This window comes from Durio zibethinus, chromosome 5, assembly GCF_047325235.1.
Source record: "Durio zibethinus cultivar Kanyao isolate XHJ-2024 chromosome 5, ASM4732523v1, whole genome shotgun sequence".
NCBI lineage: Eukaryota > Viridiplantae > Streptophyta > Magnoliopsida > Malvales > Malvaceae > Durio > Durio zibethinus.
In genome coordinates, this window is record NC_143166.1 from 32108840 (window position 1) to 32131587 (window position 22748).

The following is a 22748-nucleotide window of genomic DNA, read 5'->3' on the forward strand; positions in this document are numbered from 1 at the left end:
TAATGTATTTTTTTCTACATTAAATGCAAACAATGTAATTTATTAATTAAACAGTATGAAAAATTTTAACAAATAGTAAAAATAAATAAATTTTAATTAATGCAATTGATAATGAATAAAATCAGAATATTAAACAATAAATATTATACAAGTATTGAGTATAAAAAATTATAATATAAGGAATGTTATACAAGTATAAAAGAAATTGATTATCAATACTTTTAGCAAAACAAAAGCTACTATTGCATTCTCCTTTGAATTTGACACGTGGCTATCGATCTAATGTAGAAAGAAATGGAGCTTGGGATACCCTTTTTGGAGTATGACTGTTTTCTGTTCTTGTACTTACTGGTGAAGTCGGGGGCATTAGGTCTGACAATCTGTTTCTTTCACTAGTAATCCTATTCTGCAAAAGATTGTTCTTTCAACCCAACAGCCAAGAAAAATATACATGTATGTATGTATGTATGTATGTATGTATATGAATGTTACACACATTATCATGAAACAAGCCATCAAATATGTAACAATCAAACAGATAATGCATATAGTTTTTTGGTTATCCCACTTCAGTAGAAATCATGTGTTTGACTATTGAGAACTGCATAAATTAGAAAATTTTTTTTCTTGGAACGATTAGAAATTTATATAGATTGATTTAACTCGAAATTTGGCGTTTATGATTTTAACAAAATAATCAATCAAATAAAGAGCCATCTGTTATTTACCTTGAGTGTCAAACTTTGCAATTCTCTTTCAAGTGAGATGACTTTATTTTGGAGCTGCTCGAGTGCCTCTTCAGCAGCAGCAGGGCATATATCAGAAACTGGTTTTCTTATACCAGCAGCCTGAAAGTTTGATTCAAATGAGAAACATAATTCATAGTTGTGATTGAGAAACCCAAGAGGTCAATCACTATTGACGTACCTTTAGAATACTTGTACACAATCCCAGTAACTTCTGTGCTAGTTGCATCCTGTCATCATCAGATTCCTGTAACAGAGTTATAGAAGATTAAACACACTGTAACATTGTCTTAAGTCTACTACAAGAGATAATTCAATGGACTAACCCTCAGTTTATTATTCAAACGTTGCTCCTCGTCAAAGTTAATATGAGGATTTTTCCCAATAGAAGCGCGATAATGAGCAAGCTCTTCCCTGACACGTGAAAGGACAAGCTCTGTCCTCCGCAGTTTGGCACCAAGGTCTTCATTTTGAATTTTTAGCATGTTATTTTCCTCCTATTACAGCATTCAAAAAATTGTTGAAAAAAAAAGGCAGATCAGAGTTGGCATTGATTTGGAGGAGAAAGTCCTTAAACTTCGGAAGTTCAATATCACCAAATTTAGCAGCAAAAAAAGAGTAAAATCTTGCCTTAATTTTGGCATGGTGATGAATTCGCTGTTGGAGGTTTTGCTGGCCAGACAGCTTCTTTACTTCTCCTTCAAGTTCCATCACCTTCCTCTTGTAATTTACATTCTCCATCTAAAGATACCATAGGAGTCCAAAACCGAGATTCAACAAAGATGGAAAATCAGCTAGGTACTCTATACAAGGAATAACTAAATCTGACACTTTATTATATAGAAAAGTTTGAAGACTTTAACCTTCAGCATTTCATTTTCAGTTTTAAGCAACTGATCTCGCTGACGAAGCTTCTCCAATGCTATTTGCGCAGCTACCAGCTCAGCCTGTTTTCTATCAATTTCCTCAAGCCACCTGTCAAAATAAGATGTGCAGCAAAACCTGAACATACTTAAAAATATGAAATAGATAGCTGACAATAACCAATCAGAACTTTAGCTTATAGATTTTCCTTTTAAAGTTATGTTTGCTCACCCTCGCCTCTCCTCAACAAATTCATTGAGTTGCTGCTTAAGCTTGACAACCTCATGCTCCTGTAAGGATGACATAATTGGAGTAAATCGGAACATAAATTCAAAGTAGCCACGCAAACCATACCTTCACTTGAGATTCTAAACAATCAAGTCTAGCCTTCTCTGCTAGTTTCTCCACTTGCTGATCATCCAACAATGACTACATTAAAAAGAAGAGAATCATAAGATAGACAAATTCAACCATAATTGTATGTATGATTATTCTTTTCCTTTTCTTTGATCTTAAATCAAAATATATTATAAAGTGACAAAGCCATTATTAAAATGGTTTAATAATGGAGTATATAAGTAAATTTGGTTACCACATAATTTGTCATGTCCAATTTGACTCCCAATAAATCTCGAATCACATCATGGGTCATGCTCTCTGCAGCTGCTAGTCTTGCATTGAGACCAAATATCTGTGAAAAGGAGCATGTTTAAACAAAGTAACTAGCAAGTTCAAACTCCAGAGCTTATAAGAAAGCTGTATAATGAACATGCATGTAGTAAAGCCTACCTCTTTCTGTCGATTTGCTGCTAAGGTTTCTAATTCTTCAATGCGCAGCCTTGCAGCTGTAAGATCCTCATCCTTCTCCGATTTTATTTGTTGTGCCAAGCCCAATCCAATGCATTTGAATGGGGAACCAGAGCCTCTCGGCTTTGCCACATTTTTCTCTAACTTGTTCGCAGAATGACTTTGGGCCTGGGTGAAGTAACCTTCAGGTTTGACTTGTTCAGCCATGGCTTCCAATGCCTTGAACTGTTTCCAGTTTTTGTAGTTTTCAAAATGGTTAGAAAATCAGGGAAAAAGAACATGTACTCTAATCCAAGTAGGCCAGAAAAAAATGCAGCAGAACAGCCTAATCCAATCAATGTACATTGGCATACCTTTTGCTTATACTCATTCGCTTGGGCTTCAGCATGCAAATTTAGTTCAGAAATATGTGTTTTGCATTGGGCAATCTGTTGAACAATAATGGAAACATATCAATCAAAACACTGCACCCACCTAGGCTTTGCTTTAAAAAAAATTGCATTTTTCAGCATTATAAGCTTAAAAGAAAGTTACATATAACTAAGCCACAGTTCAACGGAAAGCTTTCACCTCTTTATCCTTGTTAGATATATCTGTTTCAAGAATTTGAATATGATCCAGGGCTTGTTGAAGATCTTTCTTCTTCTCATCTAAACACCTGCAGAAACAAAGAAATCATATGTTACCAATCCACACCACAAATCAGATTAGAGCAATATTTCCAAACCTTTTCATGTCAGCATCAGCATTTTTAACATTCTGCATCTGAACTAATACAGCATGAAGCTCCGATTCTAGCTCCTCTCTTTGTAATCGTTGACGTTCAGCTTCTCCTTTGATAATGTCAACCTAACACAAGTTTGGGATTTGTTAAATATGATTATGATAGGAGTAGTAATTTCATGCATCTTTATCACATTGCAAAATCTGACCTTGTTTTCCAGAACATTTATAGTACATTCTAGCTCTTCAACAGATCTCTCTAATAGCTTCACCTCAGCTTCTTTGTCTTCAGCATATGCCTTCCTTGATTCAGCCATCTATCATCAAATTTAATGGATACAATTATATGACATGAATTATTAAATTAAAAGTAAGAAAGGGAATACTATTTTATACAATGTTAAACTAGACCATACCTGTTGAGCTTCCATTGCAATAGCTTCACTTTGTTTAGCCTCAGCCTGTGCCTTTCCAAGCTTTTCTTCCAAGCTAAGCACCTTCATGTGAAGCTGATCTCTTTCACCAGCAAGTTCATTAAAATTGCTAGTCAAGGACTCTATGGTATCATTCATTTGGGAAAGGGCATTACTCATTTCTGAGAGTTCCACCTCCAAGCTCTCAGTGATCTTTGTTCTTTCTCTCAGTTTTTCCTCAAGAGAACTTTTTTCTGCTAAGGCATGTTCAATATGAGCTTTCAACTCCTGATTTTCAGACCAGAGAAGTTTCAAAGACTCACCTTCATCTGAAATATCCAACTGAAGACTGGAGATCATGTCTAGCTTCTCTTGCAGCTGCACTTCAAGCATTTGACCATGACTAACAGCCTCATTAAGTTCACTTGATTTTACAGCAAGCTCATCTTCTAAAGCCTCCAAAGAAGAAACCATTTCCTCAATTTCATCTTTTTGATCCTTGTTATTAGAAGCAGACTCTTGTAATAGACTGAGATCAAATAATAGACCTTTCAAAACCTTATCCTTCCTTGATAACTCTGCCTGGAGAGTCACATTTTCAGATTCCAGCTCTTTGGCACGATGCTCTAAGTACTCAAACTCTTCTATGAACTTAGATATCCACTCTGCATTATCAAGCAACTCATGAAACATTTTATCAGCAATTGTAACACCTTCTTTATTCAGTATGCCAAATAACCTGCTACCTGCCATATCTATACATTCCACTGAATCAACACATTTTGCAGCATTCAAGCTTGACTTGTTGTAGGCTTGAAGCTTATTTTTCTCAAGAGATCTTAGTTTCTTGCTCAAGAGAGCATTCTCTTCCCTTAATGTGTTTACTCTCTCAACAGAAATTTGCAAATCATGACTCTTCAAACCTAAATCCTCCATGATCATAGATTGAGAATGTTCGAGTTCCTTCAATTCCATGGATTTCAGCTGTAGATCAGTTTGTAGACCAGTAATGCAAGTCTCCAAGGAAAAAGTTTTTTCTTTCAACTGGTGAAGTTCCATATTAGAAGAACCAAGCCAACTCACAGAGGATTCAAGATCAGATTTCTTCTCCTCCAGATCCTGGAGAAGTAGACAGTTCTCTTTCCTCAAGTTTCTTAACTCACTTTGTGCTTCTTCAACATTTTTTTGTAGAAAAGACGACTCAATTTCCCACTCCACCAAGAGCTGTTCCTTCAAACATGCATCTACTTTTGAAAAAATAATTTCTTTCTTTAAACCATCAAGGACAGCATAAGCATCGGTAAGCTCTTTTCTGGAATCAGCTAAGCAGACAACCATTTGTTCCATCTCTGATGCCAATATAAGAGACTCAAAGACTTTGTTCCACAATTCTACCATACAAATCTCACCCTGAGATTTAAAAAGCTCTTCTTTATCTTTTAGCAGTTGCCCTTGATCAAGAAGGCAAGCTTCAAAATTTGTGTTACTCGAATCCAATTCCTTCATTAGAACTGTAAGTTGAGATCCCATATAGTTAGATCTTTGCAACATAACTTCCTCTTGAAACTGTAAATCACATATCTTTTTCTCAAAAGTGACTAATTTGACACTAAGCTCATCAGTTTCCTCTTCCTTCTTTGATATTCGATCAAAACTATGCCTAATATCAGCTAGAAGTTTTCCCTGAATAACTCTACATATTTCAAGCTCTCTTCTTGACTTGGAATTGTGCTCCCTCAAATCAGCCATAACAGCATTTGACTCGGACAAGCCATGTTGAAGCAAACCATTCTCCGCATTCAGCCCTGTCAGGGTTTCCAACAAAATTCCCATATGACATAGGTGAAGCACTGATACTGCACAGTCCTTCACGATTATCTCCGACCAGACATCTTCAAGTGATGACCGTGCTAACTTCATCGAATTATACAGCAGAGACTTAAGGCAAAGGCAATCAGAAACCACAGCCATGACATTCTGAGAGAAAGTAGTTTGCACCTCACTGATGAGACCCTCCAGTTCAGCAACCAGATTCCTTGTCTCTGTCAAACTTGATCCAAACTGCCCTTCAAGGTCTTCAAGTTGCTGATCCTTCAGAACATTAATGGATTGCAAGCTTTGTACCTGGGTAATTAGTGCATCCCTCTCATCAACTAGCATGGTTTCCACTTGCTTCTGCCTATTAATATCAAGCTTCATGGTTTCATTAGCAATCATGAGTCCATTGATCATAATATCTGCTTCTGTTATGGTATCTTTTGCCTCCTCAAATTTAGCAAGAATACAAAAAGCCTCTGCAGCTTTCTGAGTTGCAATTATCTTTGCATCACTGACTTCAAGTTCAAGAAACTGCCCAACAAGATTGGAAAAGGAAAACATAAGGTAAAGTATTGATAAAACTAAATATGATTTACTTCTAGTTTATAAGGGTAAAAGCAATACAGGAATTTACATTTCTTTGCCCGAGCTAGCAATCAAGTTGTATTTAAACATGTGGGAAAACACTTATTTACAGCTGGTTGTAATCTTGTAATCTGTATATTTATATTTGTATCCCTAGAATTAAGGAAGATTTAGTTTCCTAGTTTAACCCCTAGTTAGTTGTATATAAACCTAAAATTCTTGTATAATTGAAAAGAAGCAGTTTTTCAATATACATTCAATTTCCACATGGTATCAGAGCCTTAGGCTCTTCTTGGGAAGAAAAATTTTCAGCCTTCATTGCTGACTTTTTTAGGCCTTCATTGCCGACTTTTTTAGGCCTTCATTGTCGAATCCTGTTTAAGCCTTCATTGCCAAACCCTTTCAAAGAAAGATATCACTATCACCCAATTTGAGGAAATGTTAACTGAGAAAATCACTGGAGTACTACAGATGTCTCAGAAACAAGGAGAGTTCAACAGGGAAGAGATTGAAAAGCTGAGAAACTTATTGAAAATCCTTGAAAAGCCTACTACGGTATGTTCTTTGGGTAAAGTTTCTAGTTCAGGTAATGCTTCTGGTTCTCATGGATTAAATGTCTCGGCTAAGCCTATTACGAGTTCTTGGGTCATTGACTCAGGAGCCACAGACCACATGACACATTCCTCACAAAAGTTTAGTACATATAACCTGTGTCCTAGTAATAAAAAAATTGTTGTTGCTGATGGTTCACTTTCTACAGTGGCAGGATTAGGAGATGTTCAAGTTAATCTCTCGTTTGTTCTAAAAAATGTTCTTCATGTTCCTGGATTGTCTACTAATCTGATATCTATACAAAAACTTACCAGAGATATGAATTGCAAAGTAACTTTTTATCTTATTGTGAATTTCAAGACCAGAGTTCAGGGAAGATGATTGGATTTGCTAAGGAGAAGGATAGACTATACTATCTTGAGACATCAAATAACACAAGTAGTATCAAAAATAGTTTACCTTTCTCATTTTTTTCTGAAAAATCTTCCAATAAAGATAAAATCTGACTTTATCATTTTCGTCTTGGACATCCTTCTTTTGGAACCTTGAGAAACATGTTTCCTTCTTTGTTCAAAGAATTAAATGTTGAAGATTTTCATTTGATATTTGCGAATTTGCAAAACATAGACGTGTGTCTTTTCCAATCAGTAACAAAAGAAGTTATACTCCCTTTTACTTGATTCATAATGACATTTGGGGTCCCTCTACAATTCTTAATATTTCTGGTGCGAGATGGTTTGTTTCATTCATAGATGATTGTACTAGGGTCTCTTGGGTTTTTTTACTTAAATCCAAATCAGATGTGAATAGTATGTTTTTAAGCTTCCAAAACATGATCCAAAATCAATTTGGAGTAAGAATCAAGAGATTTAGGTCTGATAATGCAAGAGACTACTTCAACCAGAGTCTATCCACCTATTTCCAAAAAGAGGAGATTATCTATGAGTCATCTTGTGTTAATACTCCACAGCAGAATGGAGTGGCAGAGAGAAAAAACAACCATTTATTAGCCACAACCCGAGCCTTTCTTTTTCAAGCAAATGTACCTAAATCTTATTAAGGGGAAGCTGTTCTCACTGCCACACATATTATAAATAGGTTATCTTCAAGAGTTTTGGGATTTAAAACTCCTATGGAACTACTCTCACAATTTTATCCCAATCTTAATACCACAAACAATTTCACACCTAGGATATTTGGTTGTACATCATTTGTTCATGTTCACAGTCATAACAGGGGAAAGTTGGATCCAACAGCGATTAAGTGTATTTTTGTGGGATATTCTTCAACTCAAAAAGGATATAAGTGCTATCATCCTCCTACCAAAAAATTTTATGTGTCTGCAGATGTCACTTTTGAAGAAAATAAACCATTTTTTACTCAACCTTATCTTCAGGGGGAGGCTTCATTCATGGAAGATAAGGATAAAGACTTCTTTTTGCTTGATTTGCCCCCTTCTTCAACATTTACACCCATTAATTCTTATGAGTCGAAACCTGCTTCTGCTGAGCCCAAGTCAAACATTGAATTTGAGTCTGAACCCATTCCAATACGGAAGATGTGATAAAGGATAATATTGTTCTTGATTCTATGAAGGAATTACAGGTGTACTCAAGAAGGAAAGTTTCAGATCCTAAACCAGTGCCAGTCCAAGAACCTGATCCTAACTCTGGAAATGAGGTAACTACAGTTTTTGACTCTGTTTCTCAAAATGAGCATGAATCTCCTAAAACTATAACTAGTGATTATGATTTGCCTATTGCCATTAGGAAAGGAACCAGAGAATGTACCAAGCATCCACTATACCCAATATCTAATTTTGTGTCATTTGAAAAATTCTCACCATCCCACAAAAATTTTCTTGCGAGCTTAAACACTATTTCTATTCCAACTACATTATCCGAGGCATTATCCAATGAGAAATGGAGGCAAGCCATGAAAATAGAAATGGAGGCCTAGAGAAAAATCAGACATAGGAACTGGTAGAGTTGCCTAAAGGAAAAAATCCAGGGGGTGTAAATGGGTTTTCACTGTAAAATACAAGGCAGATGGTATTGTTGAAAGGTATAAAGCCAGGTTAGTGGCTAAAGGTTACACTCAGACCTATGGAGTGGATTATCAAGAAACCTTTGCTCCAGTTGCCAAGATGAATACAGTTAGGATTTTGTTATCATTGGCTGCAAATTACAATTGGCAGCTTCAACAATTTGATGTAAAGAATGCTTTTTTACATGGTGATTTGGAAGAAGAAATATATATGAAGGTTCCATCGGGATTTGGAGGTCATCTAGAAGCAAACAAAGTATGCAGGCTAAAAAAGGCTTTATATGGCCTTAAATAGTCTCCTAGAGCTTGGTTCGGGGAGATTTGCCAAAGTGATGCTAGCAATGGGATATAAACAGAGTCAAGGAGATCACACATTGTTTATCAAGCACTCTGATTCAGGGAGAGTCACAGTTCTATTAGTGTATGTTGATGATATAATTGTAACTGGAGATGATGAAAAAGAGAGAGAATCTCTAAAATAGTGTTTGGCTAGAGAATTTGAGATAAAAGAGCTTGGGAGATTGAAGTACTTCTTAGGAATTGAAGTAGCTCACTCACGGCATGGTATTTTTATCTCACAACAGAAATATGTGATGGATCTTCTGAAGGAAACTGGGAAGCTTGCATGTAAACCTGCAAATACCCCTATAGATCCTAATCATAAAATTGGAGAAGCTAATGAAGATGCTGCTGTAAATAGAGAGATGTACCAAAGATTAGTTGGAAGACTCATTTATCTCTCACATACTAGACCTGATATAGCATATGCTGTGAGTGTGACAAGTCAATTTATGCATAATCCTAAAGAAGTGCACTTACAGGTTGTCTACCGTATATTGCACTATTTGAAGGCCAATCCTGAGAGAGGTATCTTATTCAAAAAAGATTAGGGGTTAGTTCTAGAAGCATATACAGATGCTGATTATGCAAGTTCAGTAACTGATAGAAGATCTACCTCAGGCTACTGCACTTTCTTAGGTGGTAATCTTGTGACTTGGAGGAGTAAAAAACAGAATGTGGTGGCAAGATCAAGTGCTGAAGCAGAGTTCAGAGCAATGGTTCAAGGAATTTGTGAACTACTATGGTTAAAAATTATCCTAGAAGACTTGAAGATCAAGTGGGATGGACCAATGAGACTCTACTGTGATAACAAGTCTGCAATAAGCATTGCACACAATCCTGTGCAACATGACAGAACAAAACACATTGAAGTAGACCGGCATTTCATAAAAGAGAAACTAGATAGTGGCTTGATTTGTACACCTTATGTATCAACCAAGGGTCAACTTGCAGATGTGTTGACTAAAGGTCTCAGCAGTGCAACATTTCAAGAAATTATTTCAAAGTTGAGAATGGAAAACACCTATTCATCAGCTTGAGGGGGATTGTGGGAAAACACTTATTTACAGCTGGTTGTAATCTTGTAATCTGTATATTTATATTTGTATCTCTAGAATTAAGTATTTGTATCCCTAGAATTAAGGAAGATTTAGTTTCCTAGTTTAACCCCTAGTTAGTTGTATATAAACCTAAGATTCTTGTATAATTGAAAAGAAACAGTTTTTCAATATACATTCAATTTCCACAAAGCACTTGATTAGGCCTTTTCCTTTTTGTTCAGTTCAACCATTCAACAGTTATTCTAGCTAAATTGAGACATGTCAACACCTACTTTTATTATTCCCTGCCGAAGTGCTTGTTTCTTAGCTGATTTGGGTATAAAAACCCTTAAGGATAATGACATGGCCAAACCAGCCAAAATAGAGGGATCGGCTAGCCTACAAACTAAAAATTTGATTCAAAACTTACGGTAAGAAAAAACCAATCGGTGGACATGGTTACCTTTCAACAACACCCAGAGAGACACATAAAAACACAACAAAAATGTTTTTACATGGTTATAAGAATATACGTTTAAAAAGTTAGACAATTTACCTCTTTTGTCTGGTGCCAGTGGGTTCTGATTTGTTGCATAGTTTGCTCAACTGTATCTATCTTATGATTGACAGCTCCAATCTTGAGTTCCAATACCTTTTCGAAGTCACTCATTGTTTCTTCGAGAGCCAGTGCATGTTTTGCGAGGCACCTTAGGCTTTCCTTGCTCTGCTTCTCAGACAACTGGATCTCCTCTTTTTCATTGCATATTTTTCCCATCTCAGCTTGAACCTCTTTTAAGCTTTCCATTGCTAATTCTATTTCCTTTTTTAACAGAATAATGGCCACTTCTCTATCACACAGATTCTTGCAAGATTTCCCAGACTCCATACATTTCTCATCACATGGAGATCCATGCAGAATCTCTCCAACTTTGAAGGAACAATCAGTCTCCAGGTCCTGAACAGAGTGCAAGTCCTTGTCATCTGTTACTATGTTTGACTGCAACAACATCCAGGTGTAGCAAAAAATTGATCACCCTTTTCAAAGAATAACTACAAGAAAAAAAAAAAAGGCGACAGCGACCAATCTGTCTATCAGAAACCAAGAGCATTAGCTTACCCGTCTTTCATCAATGCCTTCATCAGAGGTATAAAGCCTTTCCCTAACGCTTCTTTCAGGAATTCTGTCACAATCTCTATACAAGCCCATGTGAGCCCTGAGTGTGGATACGCCAGTTCTTAGCTCAGACAGCTTCTCCTGTGTCTTCAAAATGTCATTCTCTTCCATATCTTCAAGCTTTTGTTTCATAGAAGCAGCACGCTGCTCCTCCTCCAAACGCCTCTGCCCAAGTTCAGCGCAAGCTTCCTCTGACTTTGCAACTTCATTTTTAAGGGAATGAATATGTTTTTCTGCTTCTTCAATCATGGTAGCTTGGTGTATGAGAATAGCATCCTTACTCAAGATCATCTCCGCTAATTCTGCAAGTCGCATGTCCTTATCCTTCAATGCATTGAGATGATTAAGGTTTGCCTCTGATAATCTATTCACAAGTACAAAAGCAACAGTTGCACAAACAGATGCATTTCTTAGGTCATCTTCAGTTATCTTCATTTTGTCCTCCAGCTTTTTCATGATAGATGTTTTTGCATTCAGTTCTGTCTTCAGTAGAACAATTTCTTTCTCCTTTTCATTGCATTCTTGCTGCTGTGCTTCATTGATAACCAGTGCAGCGCCCCTCAAAGACTTCAGCATACATTCCAGCTCACTTCTTTTATCTGTTGCATCCTCTAGGCATCTTCCAAGCTCTTCAATCAATAATTCCTTTTCCGAGAGTATTCTGACCACCCTGCCAACTTGCTCAGAAATCCAAATCCTTCTCTGTGGAAAGGAACAGGAAATGAGGTCCAGTTGATTAGAGGCATCAACAAGTTCCTCATGACCATCAACAAGTATATTTTCAATCTCAGAACCTAGCAGTTCCCACTCTTCTGATAACGTCCTTAGCTCCCCATCTTTCAATTCAAGCTTTCCAAGTAACCTTTTATTATCTTCTGTCAACATACATACCTTTTCTTGCAACTTCTTCAACTCAGTTTCTAACACGGTGGCACCCTTTTGAGCCTCCGTCTCTTTCAAATGACAATCATGGACTTGCTGCTGAAGAATAGCAAGTTCTTCCTGTAAACAGACAATAACCTCAGCAGTTTCAGCTTCAGCCTGCCGACGAATTTCATCCATTTCTTTTTCGTTAGATGCCTGAATAGCACGATCACTGTGGTACCAGATATTCATTTTCTTGGCCTTATCAAGAGAGTCATGCATCCTCTTTAGTTTTAGTTGTAGTGTGGAGTCTTCACTCTCAAACTTTACAGGTGGTGGGTGATCTCTAAAAGCTCTAGTGGAAAGTTGCTTTTTCAAGGCAATAATTTCAACTTCTTGTTCACTCAAAAGCTTCAGAAGATGACTGTTGCTTTTCCGTAAGTCGTCCATCTCATTGATTGACAAAAATTGTTGGGACTCAAGTGCTTCAATTACAGACTTTGCTTCTTCTAGTTCACCATTTGTATCTTCAACTTGTTTGCTCAGCAACAAAAGTTTTTCTTTTGCCATCTCAAGATCACTAGTTAAGCATTTTGTCCTTTCTTCTACTTCACCATGAGATATTTTCTCTTCTTGAAGAATAATCTTCAGTATATCCAATTCCAACTGCAAATCCATAATTTGCTCAGCATTTGTCATCGCCTGAATTGAATTCATCTCCTTTGGATCCTGAAATTGATGTTTACTTCCTCTCGTTAGCAGGTAAATTACCAAAATAAAAAAGGCAACAAATGGCTGGTCAAATATAACCTTATTGTTAGAAAATAGGTATTGATTGATTCCATTCAAGAGTCCTTAAACCAATATGTGTTTTCTTCCATACTAATTGAGATCCCGTAAGCTAAAACAATAATAATAGCAAAACTGATAACATACCTTTATGGTTTGGACATTGCCATCTTGATGACAAGCTGAAGACTTGAAGCTATTCAACATACTATGTAAATAGTTAATTTCTCTGCAGAAATGCAAGAAAATGCCAGCAACAATCAATGGTTTCGATCTTCATAAAAAAAGTTATATTTTATTTTAGCTGAAAATAAAACCAGATCTTCTCACCTACTAAGTTTTGCATTGTCCTCTAAACAAGAATTAAGGTTGTGCCTGCATTCTTCTAACTCATTGAGAGTGCTTTTCAACTGAAACAACGAAAAAGAATGACATATAAGTCCAAAGACTAATCTTAAATGTATATTCTGCCGATCAAAGAACAAACCAACCTCTAACTGTAGGGATTTATTTTCTTTACTCATACGAACAGCTTCCTGCATTAGAAGAAAAATAAAATAAATCCAAGGTATCCAATATTCATAAACTATTAGGCCTCACTTCCATTCTATAAAGAGTAATGTAAAGAAAAATCAACTTATCCTTTTTCTCATCGTTTCTAAACCAAATAAGTTTGGATGAGAAAAACTATAAATTATTATAATAGGTAGTCTATAGACTATAGAGTGAACCTGCAATTGATCATTTGAGCTTGGGTAGCTATGCTGCTTAGACTTTCCATCAAGAAATTGAAGCAGCTGCATACGGAAGACTGGAATTATACATTCTCCAAAAAAGAAATCAAATGGAAGAATAACAATATCTTGGGCCAGAATTTGAAATACCTGATGACGAAGTTCCGATATTTCCTCCAGTAGCATCTCTTTTTCTCCTTCTTCGTAGAATTCTTGAAATCTACAAGGGCCACAATGTGAATAAATAGCAAATAATTTGTTAAAAATCTTGGCACATCATCTGTTTCAAAACTTACCTTCTAAGTTGGTCTAAAAGCCTTATATTCTCCAAAGCAAAACGAGTAACTTCAGGATTTTTATCAACTCTAGCTTGGAGTAACTGAATCTCTTCAGAGAGCGCTTTATTCTCTTCGAATAAAAAAGAATCTGCAGGTAGTAAGCTGCGAACAAGTGACTCCATCCTTTGAATCTTGTCTTCCCGAAACCTAAGCATCATTTTAGTGCTTCTGGTGTCTTCCTCTCTTTGATGAACCTGTAAAGTATTTGGTGTTGAAAATTTAAGACAACAATTTAAAATGGAACAGAACAAACTCAGAAGTCAGGAGGCAAAAGGCAAAAAATAAAAAAAATACCAAACGGTTCAATTGTTCAATCTCTGCTTCAAGCTTCTTGATAGAAGTTTCTGCCATTTGTTCCCTTCTCAAGGCACCAGCAAGTGTTGTCTCCAAAGATTTTAACTGCAAAATTTTCAGAGTTCAAAAGAGATCATTAGACCCATAGTTTGACACTCCATTAAAGGGAAACACTAAACATCACCATTGCAGCATAAGACAGCTACCTGCTTACTGGACATTCTCACGATGCCTTTGGATTCATATCCAAGTACATCAACTTGTTCTTGACCCATTTCATTTGTACTATCATCAGAAGGATTTTCTTCCAATTGCATTGTACCACTGATTGTTGGACCAAAAGACAAAGACCGAGAGACATTCTGACGTTTAAGAGAAGAAAGTTCTTCCTGTTCAAGAGAATCAGTTTAGATTACAGATTATTCAATTCACATGAATTTAGAAGAAAATAAAGTATGATGAATGTGTCACACTTTTAGAAGTCGTATCTGGTTTTGTAGTGCAATGACATCTCCAGTGGAATCTTCATTCACAACAGCCTACACCATTGACAGGAGAAAATTTAATAGTGAAAAACTGAAGTGTGTTTATACAATATGTAAGGAAACTGTGACATAAAATAGGAATAAACTCACATTGTTTTGAATTAATTTTGCTCGCTGAGCAAACTTTAGAGTGTTCAGCGTTTCAGTTGCACAGCTGCAAAAAGATAAAATGTAAAAATAAATGAAGTTAATCAAAATCATCACAGTTAATTGTGTGCAAGTTCAAACATTTCAAAGGTATCACAAATAGAAACTAACCAGATAGACGGGCTGACATTAGCAATTATCATTGTTTTAGAATTTCCACCAAGTGAATCCTGTATTATATTTATTGTCAAGTGTTAAATCATAACCAATAAATGCAATGCAGTATAGAAGAAGAAAAAACAGAATCAAAAACTGACCTGAAGAAGAAAGGTGAGCTTTGAGTCTCTATATGGAATGTGCCGTGGCTTTCCATGAGCCACATCCACAAGAATCATAATTACATGACTGCAAATGATAATACATACTCATAATTTTGATGACCAAGGAATAAGTAAAGCAAAAACAATATATTAAAAATCATCCCTATTTGTTGAAGAAAATGGAAATATTTTAAGTACCCTAGTGTTGACAGAGATTTGTTTATGCTAGCTGCTTCCTTTAAACGCTCGCCCTCAGCACCAGAAGTTTTTTGCCTATAGTAGAATATCAAAAAGACATGAATCTCATCATACAAAAACAAGCTAAAATATATATAGTTCAACAAACTGGTGTATACCTCACCTTTCTGAACCAGCAAGATCAACCAAGTTTAATCTTGCAAACCGTAAATTAGTTGTGGAATCTTTTTCCCACATGCTCTCAATTACGCATGTAAAAACACTATGAGAACGACTGCTCTCCCTGTTCATATTTGTTGCTGCAACTTTCCTATTTAAAGAACCCTATGCAAAAAAAAAAAAAAAAAAACACAGTGCTTTAAAATAAGAATATATATAGTGGAAAGAGAACGGACAGAAAGATTAAGCAGCAGTTTCCTACTACACAAAGTATTGATAAGGATTGTAACCTGAGTTAAAAGCTTCAAAATATCGTTCACAGTCTGAACTTCAAATTCAGAGAGATTTTCCACGTATACTCCTTTCTTAACATCTTCTCTCAGCTACAAATTAAGAATGGCATAATGAAAAATAGCTGAAACAAATGAATGGCAAACATAACAAAAGAATAAACTTACAAGCAAATTGGTGGCAGAGGGATCGAGAAGATCTGTTATTTGTTCATTATAAATCTCTAGGAAAGAGCACTTGCAATTGTATTTTAACTTCTCATCCCTTCGGATTTCCTCTTCCTGTAATGAAGATAGAGAATCATTCATGACCATGGTTTCCCAATCCTATGTATTAAGCCCAAAGGTGACTAGCAAGAACTTTGGAAGAGAGATTATTACAGCTTGAATTCTTGCAAACAAAAACTCAAATATCCGTGGTGTCATTCCCCGTTGTGGACTTGGCTTGAGTTCCAAATCTTCAATCTCACCAAGCATTGTATATGTCTTTCCACTTCCTGTCTGCATATGCCAACCCAGTGATGTCAAGCTAACTGATATAGTTTGGAAGAAGGGAATGAAATGCTTGTTGCATCATTGCCTTAGGTTATTAAAGTTGAATTAAACAATCAATTCCAAATTTTGAATACTACTGCAGGATTTCACTTACTTTCCTACATATTTCTAATGATAGAAAGGTAGTAATTATTGCATGGTTGCGTATCTTTTGATGGTTGCATAAGCAACAAACAAAACGACTTTGGTTTAGACAAGACTAAGTTTTGACTATTTTTTCCTTTTCCCTTTTGAGAAGGTAGGGCTCCTAGGAACAATCCTAGTTCTCATGGTTGTTTTAGCACGTACACACTTCAATTTTGAAAACCCATCAAATGGACACTTAGGCTAGGGTACCTGGACAAGTGTTACATTATCATTGCATCATTTAAGAAATAAACAAATTTGTAGGGAACATGTGACACATAAAAACCATGAGATTAGAATACCCAACACTGATGGAGCAGTTTCATTGAATAAGTTATGGAATTCACATCAAAGCAACAGATACAAGAAACCAAGTCAGGTGTTGCACCTATATTTTTCTCAGCCACACATGCCATAATATTACTACGAGCTACTTCATATGACCTAATTGTGTGAAGAATATGCGGTTGCTGTTCTGCACTACCAAAGAAAAGAAAAATTATATCAAAACATCCTAGGCTTCAAGAAAGTACCTGGCCATAGGCAAACATACAGCTATTATAGCCAGATAAGCAATTTTCCACCATGGGCAGACCGGCCATCCTAAAAAGCATTTCCTGCAAAACCCAATGTGTCAAAAATTTAAAAAAAAAAAAAAGAAAGAGTACAGGAAAGGAAAATCTTTCCGCATAGAAATGTTAATTTGTCTTTAACCCAACCTGGTCTACTGTTTCACATGCCACATGATCAAAAGTGAATCTCGTTTCTGGTTGCCCAATCCAAACGATGCTTTGAGAACTTTCTTGCTTTAAGCATCTGTTATAGCCATTTGTGCTCCTCTCCATGCCATTGAGAGGACGGACACGAATAAGAACCTACTTAAGTTTTAAGAATCATCGCCATCAATAGTAAATTAGTCCAGAATTTTCCTCAATTATCACAATGGAAGATAAACTTGTGCAATTGAGACAACATTGTTTCCCATTTCCACAAATTATATCAAAAAATTGAGATATAAATTAATAAAAATGGATTTTAGAATGATTTACCTGTACATTGTGATCCATCCAAAAAGACGGGTCTTCCTTAAGGTCAAAGTGAGGAACTTCAACAGTATTCACAACAGTAGGCGGACCACAAGATGAAGAACTAGGCACTCCTTTATACAATGCAGCAAAATTCCCTCCACGCATCCCTCCATTCCCATCGTATTTGTTCCTAAAACCCGAAGCCAGAGGCTTGCTTACGCTTTTTGTTGGGGTACTCTGTGTCGAATTGCTCTCCGAATAACTACTCGAATTGGCCCTCCCTATTCCCCTACTCACCCTTGGCGTCATATTCGTCATCCCCCCAAATCGCAAATCGGATTCGGCAGCTTCATTCTTCGCCCAACCAAACCTATTCTTAGACAGATATCCATGTTTGTCTGGGGTTTTAAGTGGCAAAGTCGAATCGGGCAATTTAGCTTTGGGCTTTGTTGGAGTTTTGTCGATTCGGCTGCGAATGCTTCCTTCTGGTTCTGGTTTAGGGTTTAGCATTGGATCTTGAATCGTGTTGAGAGGAGCCCTACTCAATCCATCATTGCTAGGTTGAGAAGCTAGTGAGTCTCTGGGGTTTTCTGGAACATTCTCAACTTCCTCGTTCTTGCTTGAGTTTCGCCTCAAGAATTTGAAATCTCTCAACATTCTGGAAAAAAATGTTAAAAAAAAAGTGTTAAAAAGCAAAAAAAAAAAATTCCAAAAAAAAAAAGAAATCAGAGCCTTAAATGCCTACCTGAAAGTGGAGTTGAAAAACAAAATCTGGATTCGGTTTCCTGCAATTGTTTTCTTGAGAGAAAAAAACAATTAGGGTTTCATGTCAGATCTGGGAAGATTTTGTTCGAGTAATGAAGTTGCTGCTCTGCTTGTTTCTGGGCTTTTGGTGAAAGGGGTTTTTCCTTTGGAAGGAAGGGTTTGAAATTGAGGTGGTGAGATTAAGAAGATGAACGTTGGAGATTGAGTTTTAGATTTTGGAAAAGCAAACGTTGGCGGTTTTTAGATTTGAATTTAGATGGGGCTTCGGGTCAAAAATGAAAAGTATGAGGGTATCTACGTAATTATAACATAGATTTAAATTCTTCAACGGCTAACTTATTATAATGTGGGGTCGAGCTGTTGGCACTGGGCCAATGTCTTGCTTTTTATAGGGGATAAGTTGACTTATACTTCGTTTATATAGTAAAATTATGATTTCTTGATGAAAAATTATAAATATTAAGATTTTAATTTTAAATTTATTAAATATAATAATAATTGTGTAAAATATTTATATTTGATGTATTATCAAAGTATAAATTTTATATATTATTAGTGAATCGAATAATATCATCTCATTAATGAAATAAATTAGATAACGATAATTTATTAATAAGTAAATTTTTTAAAAAAATTAAATTTTTATATATTTATTTTACGGATTGATATTTATTTATTAATAAAGTGATATCATTTGATTTACTGATAGTATATAAAATTTATATATTAACAATGTATCGAATATAAATTTTTGTATAAACTAATCGACTAAATACAATAATGAATTGAAACTTGAATATAAGATAAAGACATTTTTCATTTTTGCATTAAAGTGATTAATTTTATATTATAGTACTTCCATTAATGTATTAAATGAAGAACATGATTTAAGTAGCAACAAAGATCGTTTTTTTTTATGTAAAGGTTTTAGGTTAGAATCTAATTGGTGATCATTTGTTAAAATTATTTTAAATGTATGATTTTTAATTATTTATTTTAAATTATTATGTATAATATATTTTATTCTTATCAAAAAATAAAATAATCTATTTATTCTGAATTTTTTTTTTAAAGGAGGAACAGAAAGAACAAGGCCTAAAGAAGAAAGACCAAACAATAAAAGCCCAGATCGACCACAAGGCTAAATCCAATTCCAGATTATCATCAACCCTATCAAGGTCCAAGCCGAGCTTTGCTTCACTTGAAGAGCCCAACACCATCTCCAATCATTTTAACAACTATTTTAACCGGTTTTCCTTTAATTTTGGATGTGATAAACTCGACCGAATGGCAAATGCCTCATCAAAATCCACGCTAGGCCCATCTAAAGATCATTAGTTTGTTTGACCTCAAAAATCAACTACTCAATCACAATGATGGATCTAATTTTTTTAAAAAAATATTTATTTATAATATATATATAAAGTTATTCACATATTTATTAATTTTATCAATAAAAAAAAGTTCATGGAGTGATTGATGCTTGAATGAAAATCATCTTAGTTTAAAATATTCAATCATATCCATTATATATATTGAAATAAATGCATGATTGTCAAGCAAATTTGAAATTTTTTTGTTCACAAAAGAAAAGATGGGATGCTGAACTTTTTTTAAACACAATACACATTATTGTTGTTATTTATGTCGTTTTCTAAGTAGCTACTAGCTTTATAAAAGCAACAATAGTTTATTTTGCTTTTCTTTTATTTTATCCCACATTTCTTTTTCATTTGGATAATATGTAGATTCACAAAATTATTGGTGCTTGCTTTGCATAGTTGTTTAATGGCCATTGGTTCATCATCCCTGCATGGTTTTTTGTCTTCGTAGGCTTTCATTAATTATAAAGTTTGAATACAAAATTTAACTCCATTAATTATTTTTTAATGGATTTTAAGGCTAAACCATGCCTTGAATTCGGTCCCTGTGATCCATAGACAGTCAATTCCTTCAGATAAGTACCTTATTTTGGATAATTGAAATTTCAACAAATCAAGAAAGGCAAAAGCGACCTTTGGGTGTTTCCAAAGGTCACATTTATGTACTTGAAGCAATCCATTTTTCCCTGTTAGCTACGCTGTTTCTGATTGTGGTATGTAAATAGAGATGTGGGAAATAGAATGGAAGGCACTAGCAAAGAGCTTGCGACAATGATACTGCTGCAGAGATTGGAGATTTGCGTGAAGTTGGTGAATCTAGCCATAGAGTTTGTCATGGTTGTGGCTGAAGCAGTTGGGGTAGTCATTCAACAAAATGACAGGCCAGTAGTAATGACGATGGTTGGCCGGTCTTTTGCTTCTCCTGCTCCCTTTGTTGGGTATATTCCTTAATTGAGTTTCATTTTTCTAGGATTTTCCATGCCAGCAACAAATGATCATAAAAGGTTTTCAGGTCTGGACCGTTTGTAATTTTGTTCTTTCTTTGGTAGCTAAGGTTTTGAAATTTGAATGTGTAAATATAGGCTAGCCTGGTATGATGCTTTGTAAGCAGTACCTAATTTCTTTCTGGTCAATATTTCATTGTTTCATCAAGAAGTTTAAACCTGTTTTGAATAACAGAGTTGATTGCATGAACTATTTGATCTAAATCTCAGTTTTTTTCTTCGTAAATTTTACCTTGCAGCATTGTATGCATATCTATTTTTGCTTGTAGTTCAATTAGCGAGGACTTGGAAACAAAAGATTTAGACTCTGGCTTTGATTTTAATGGAGTTTAATCATGTTTTTGAAGTTTTTTCATTCAAAATTACATAATATAGTGGGGAAATCTTTGTTCTTCTTGTATAAATATCTCTAATATTTCTAATTAAATTTTTTTTTTTATAAGAAACGTTTACGATAAGGAAAAATGGAGTTCATGGTGGATATTTGAGGGATAAAGCTGCAGACGACAATTTTCATTGTGGGCAGGGACATATGATTTTGCCCCCAGTTTTGGGCAGATATTTTTGCCTTTCTGGCGGACAATTTGCATTATTAAATAGTTCCAAAATGCATACTTTATTACTATTTAATTCGCAAATAAAACTGGTTGTTGAAGAACCCTTTTTTTTGTTTAACCTTTTCCAACCTTTTTGAATTAAGTGGCAAAAATAGAGAAGAGGTTTCAATTTTCAATCCAGATGTGACAGCTTGGAGACTGTTTTTACTCGCATGGTTTTGTATATGTTAGAGAGACATGGTGATGATAGAGAAACATCGATGTATCATCCATAGTTAAACATCTGTCATGGATATTGGATAATGAGGTAGATGAATTGGTTGAAAAGGATTAAGTTTCCTTCCAAATCCTTCAGACAATGACATGATTTAATGAAATTATATGAAAACAACGTTTAAGTTGAACATCCACATGCACCTATGGAAGCATCAAATTTTTACCAAAGTAAATCTTAGACTAAATATAAGGATAGATGTTAAGATTTGTTGAATGCATTACAGGGGTTTTGGTTTTTAGTAGTATTTTTTTAATCGTTTAGCGACGTTCATAAACGCCACTATAAGGTTGTAGTGTTTGCGAAAAAATATCACACAAAATGTCGCCTACACACATGTCACAGTAAATAGTGATATTTTCGAAAAAATGTCTCAATATTAACGGCGTTTGTATGTGAAGCACCGTCATTTTAGCGACGTTTATTTCTTAGAGATGTCGCTATTTCAATGACCTTTTTATGAGAAAAACTTCGTTCCATTGATGGCATTTGTAACAGAAAATACCGCTACTTTACATGGCGCTTGAATATGAAAACGTCTCAATATTTACGGCGTTTGTCTCTTTTAGGTGCCGTTAATTTAGTGACGTTGTTATGAGAAAAACACTGTTGCTTTAGTGGTGTTTCTATAAAAAACGTCACCGAACTAGCAGCGTTTGTTAGAAAGAGCACCGCTACTACTAGTGGCGTTTTATGCTACAAACGCCACTAAATTATTCATTTAGCGGCATTGGCCAACGCAAACGTCTCCATTATGTAAAAATATTTTTTTTTACAATTTTTATAATAAATTTTATTTTTAGTAAAGAGCTTAAATTCAGAAACTAAAATTAATATTAACTTCATTCACGTTTAAATATACATCTAATTAATACAAAGTTTAATAGTTAGTATAATAACATTCAAATATTGTAAATGCATTAACCAAATAAAAAATTAAAATGTATGAAATGGATGACTACATACATTTTGTTGGCTCCCAATTTATGAAAAAAAATTTTCACTTTAGTCACTAGCATGCTCAACGACCTACTGAATAATACCATACAATTTTTAACACTTCATTGTATGCTTATTTTTTATTTAAAAATTTTAATATTTACTAACTATTATACCTGAGTTGATGGAGCACCAAGATCATTTCTTGAAAATTATTGTTGCACAAAATTCATAAAATGATTGAATCGATCATGCAACTGTTGAAATTTTGCACGCTCTAGCTCCATTCTAGTACGTTCTTCTTCAATTTTGGCATGCTCCTGTTCTTTTTCTACTTTCATTTGCTGAAAACGTTATTACATAGTTTGTAACTCCCCTCTCAATATTGAAATG

The 22748-nt window shown here is 35.1% G+C and overlaps 1 protein-coding gene across 3 annotated transcripts; it reads right to left on the bottom strand.

Annotated features, from left to right (window-relative positions):
* Nucleotides 1-76: 76 nt before the first annotated feature.
* POK2 (phragmoplast orienting kinesin 2) lies at nt 77-18424 on the bottom strand. Of its 3 annotated transcripts, XM_089761180.1 has the most exons (39): nt 18180-18424; nt 17456-18092; nt 17126-17281; nt 16940-17023; nt 16107-16226; nt 15894-16007; nt 15726-15818; nt 15440-15600; nt 15277-15351; nt 15076-15163; nt 14930-14988; nt 14762-14825; nt 14600-14665; nt 14333-14515; nt 14127-14231; nt 13791-14026; nt 13645-13714; nt 13492-13557; nt 13252-13296; nt 13091-13170; nt 12908-12989; nt 11051-12700; nt 10490-10930; nt 3877-5902; nt 3557-3807; nt 3350-3457; nt 3145-3266; nt 2988-3075; nt 2771-2845; nt 2400-2642; nt 2203-2301; nt 1965-2039; nt 1842-1900; nt 1610-1721; nt 1377-1487; nt 1073-1243; nt 928-993; nt 729-848; nt 77-406 (listed from the first exon to the last, which is right to left on the bottom strand). In XM_089761180.1, the coding sequence occupies exons 2-39, from the start codon at nt 18089-18091 to the stop codon at nt 272-274; spliced, it is 8535 nt and encodes a 2844-aa protein (XP_089617306.1). In that variant the 5' UTR covers nt 18092; nt 18180-18424; the 3' UTR covers nt 77-271. The 3 variants fall into 3 exon arrangements, with proteins under 3 accessions (XP_089617306.1, XP_022725985.2, XP_089617307.1); XM_022870250.2 differs by having other exon boundaries at nt 3557-5902; XM_089761181.1 differs by having other exon boundaries at nt 258-401; nt 3557-5902.
* Nucleotides 18425-22748: the final 4324 nt, after the last annotated feature.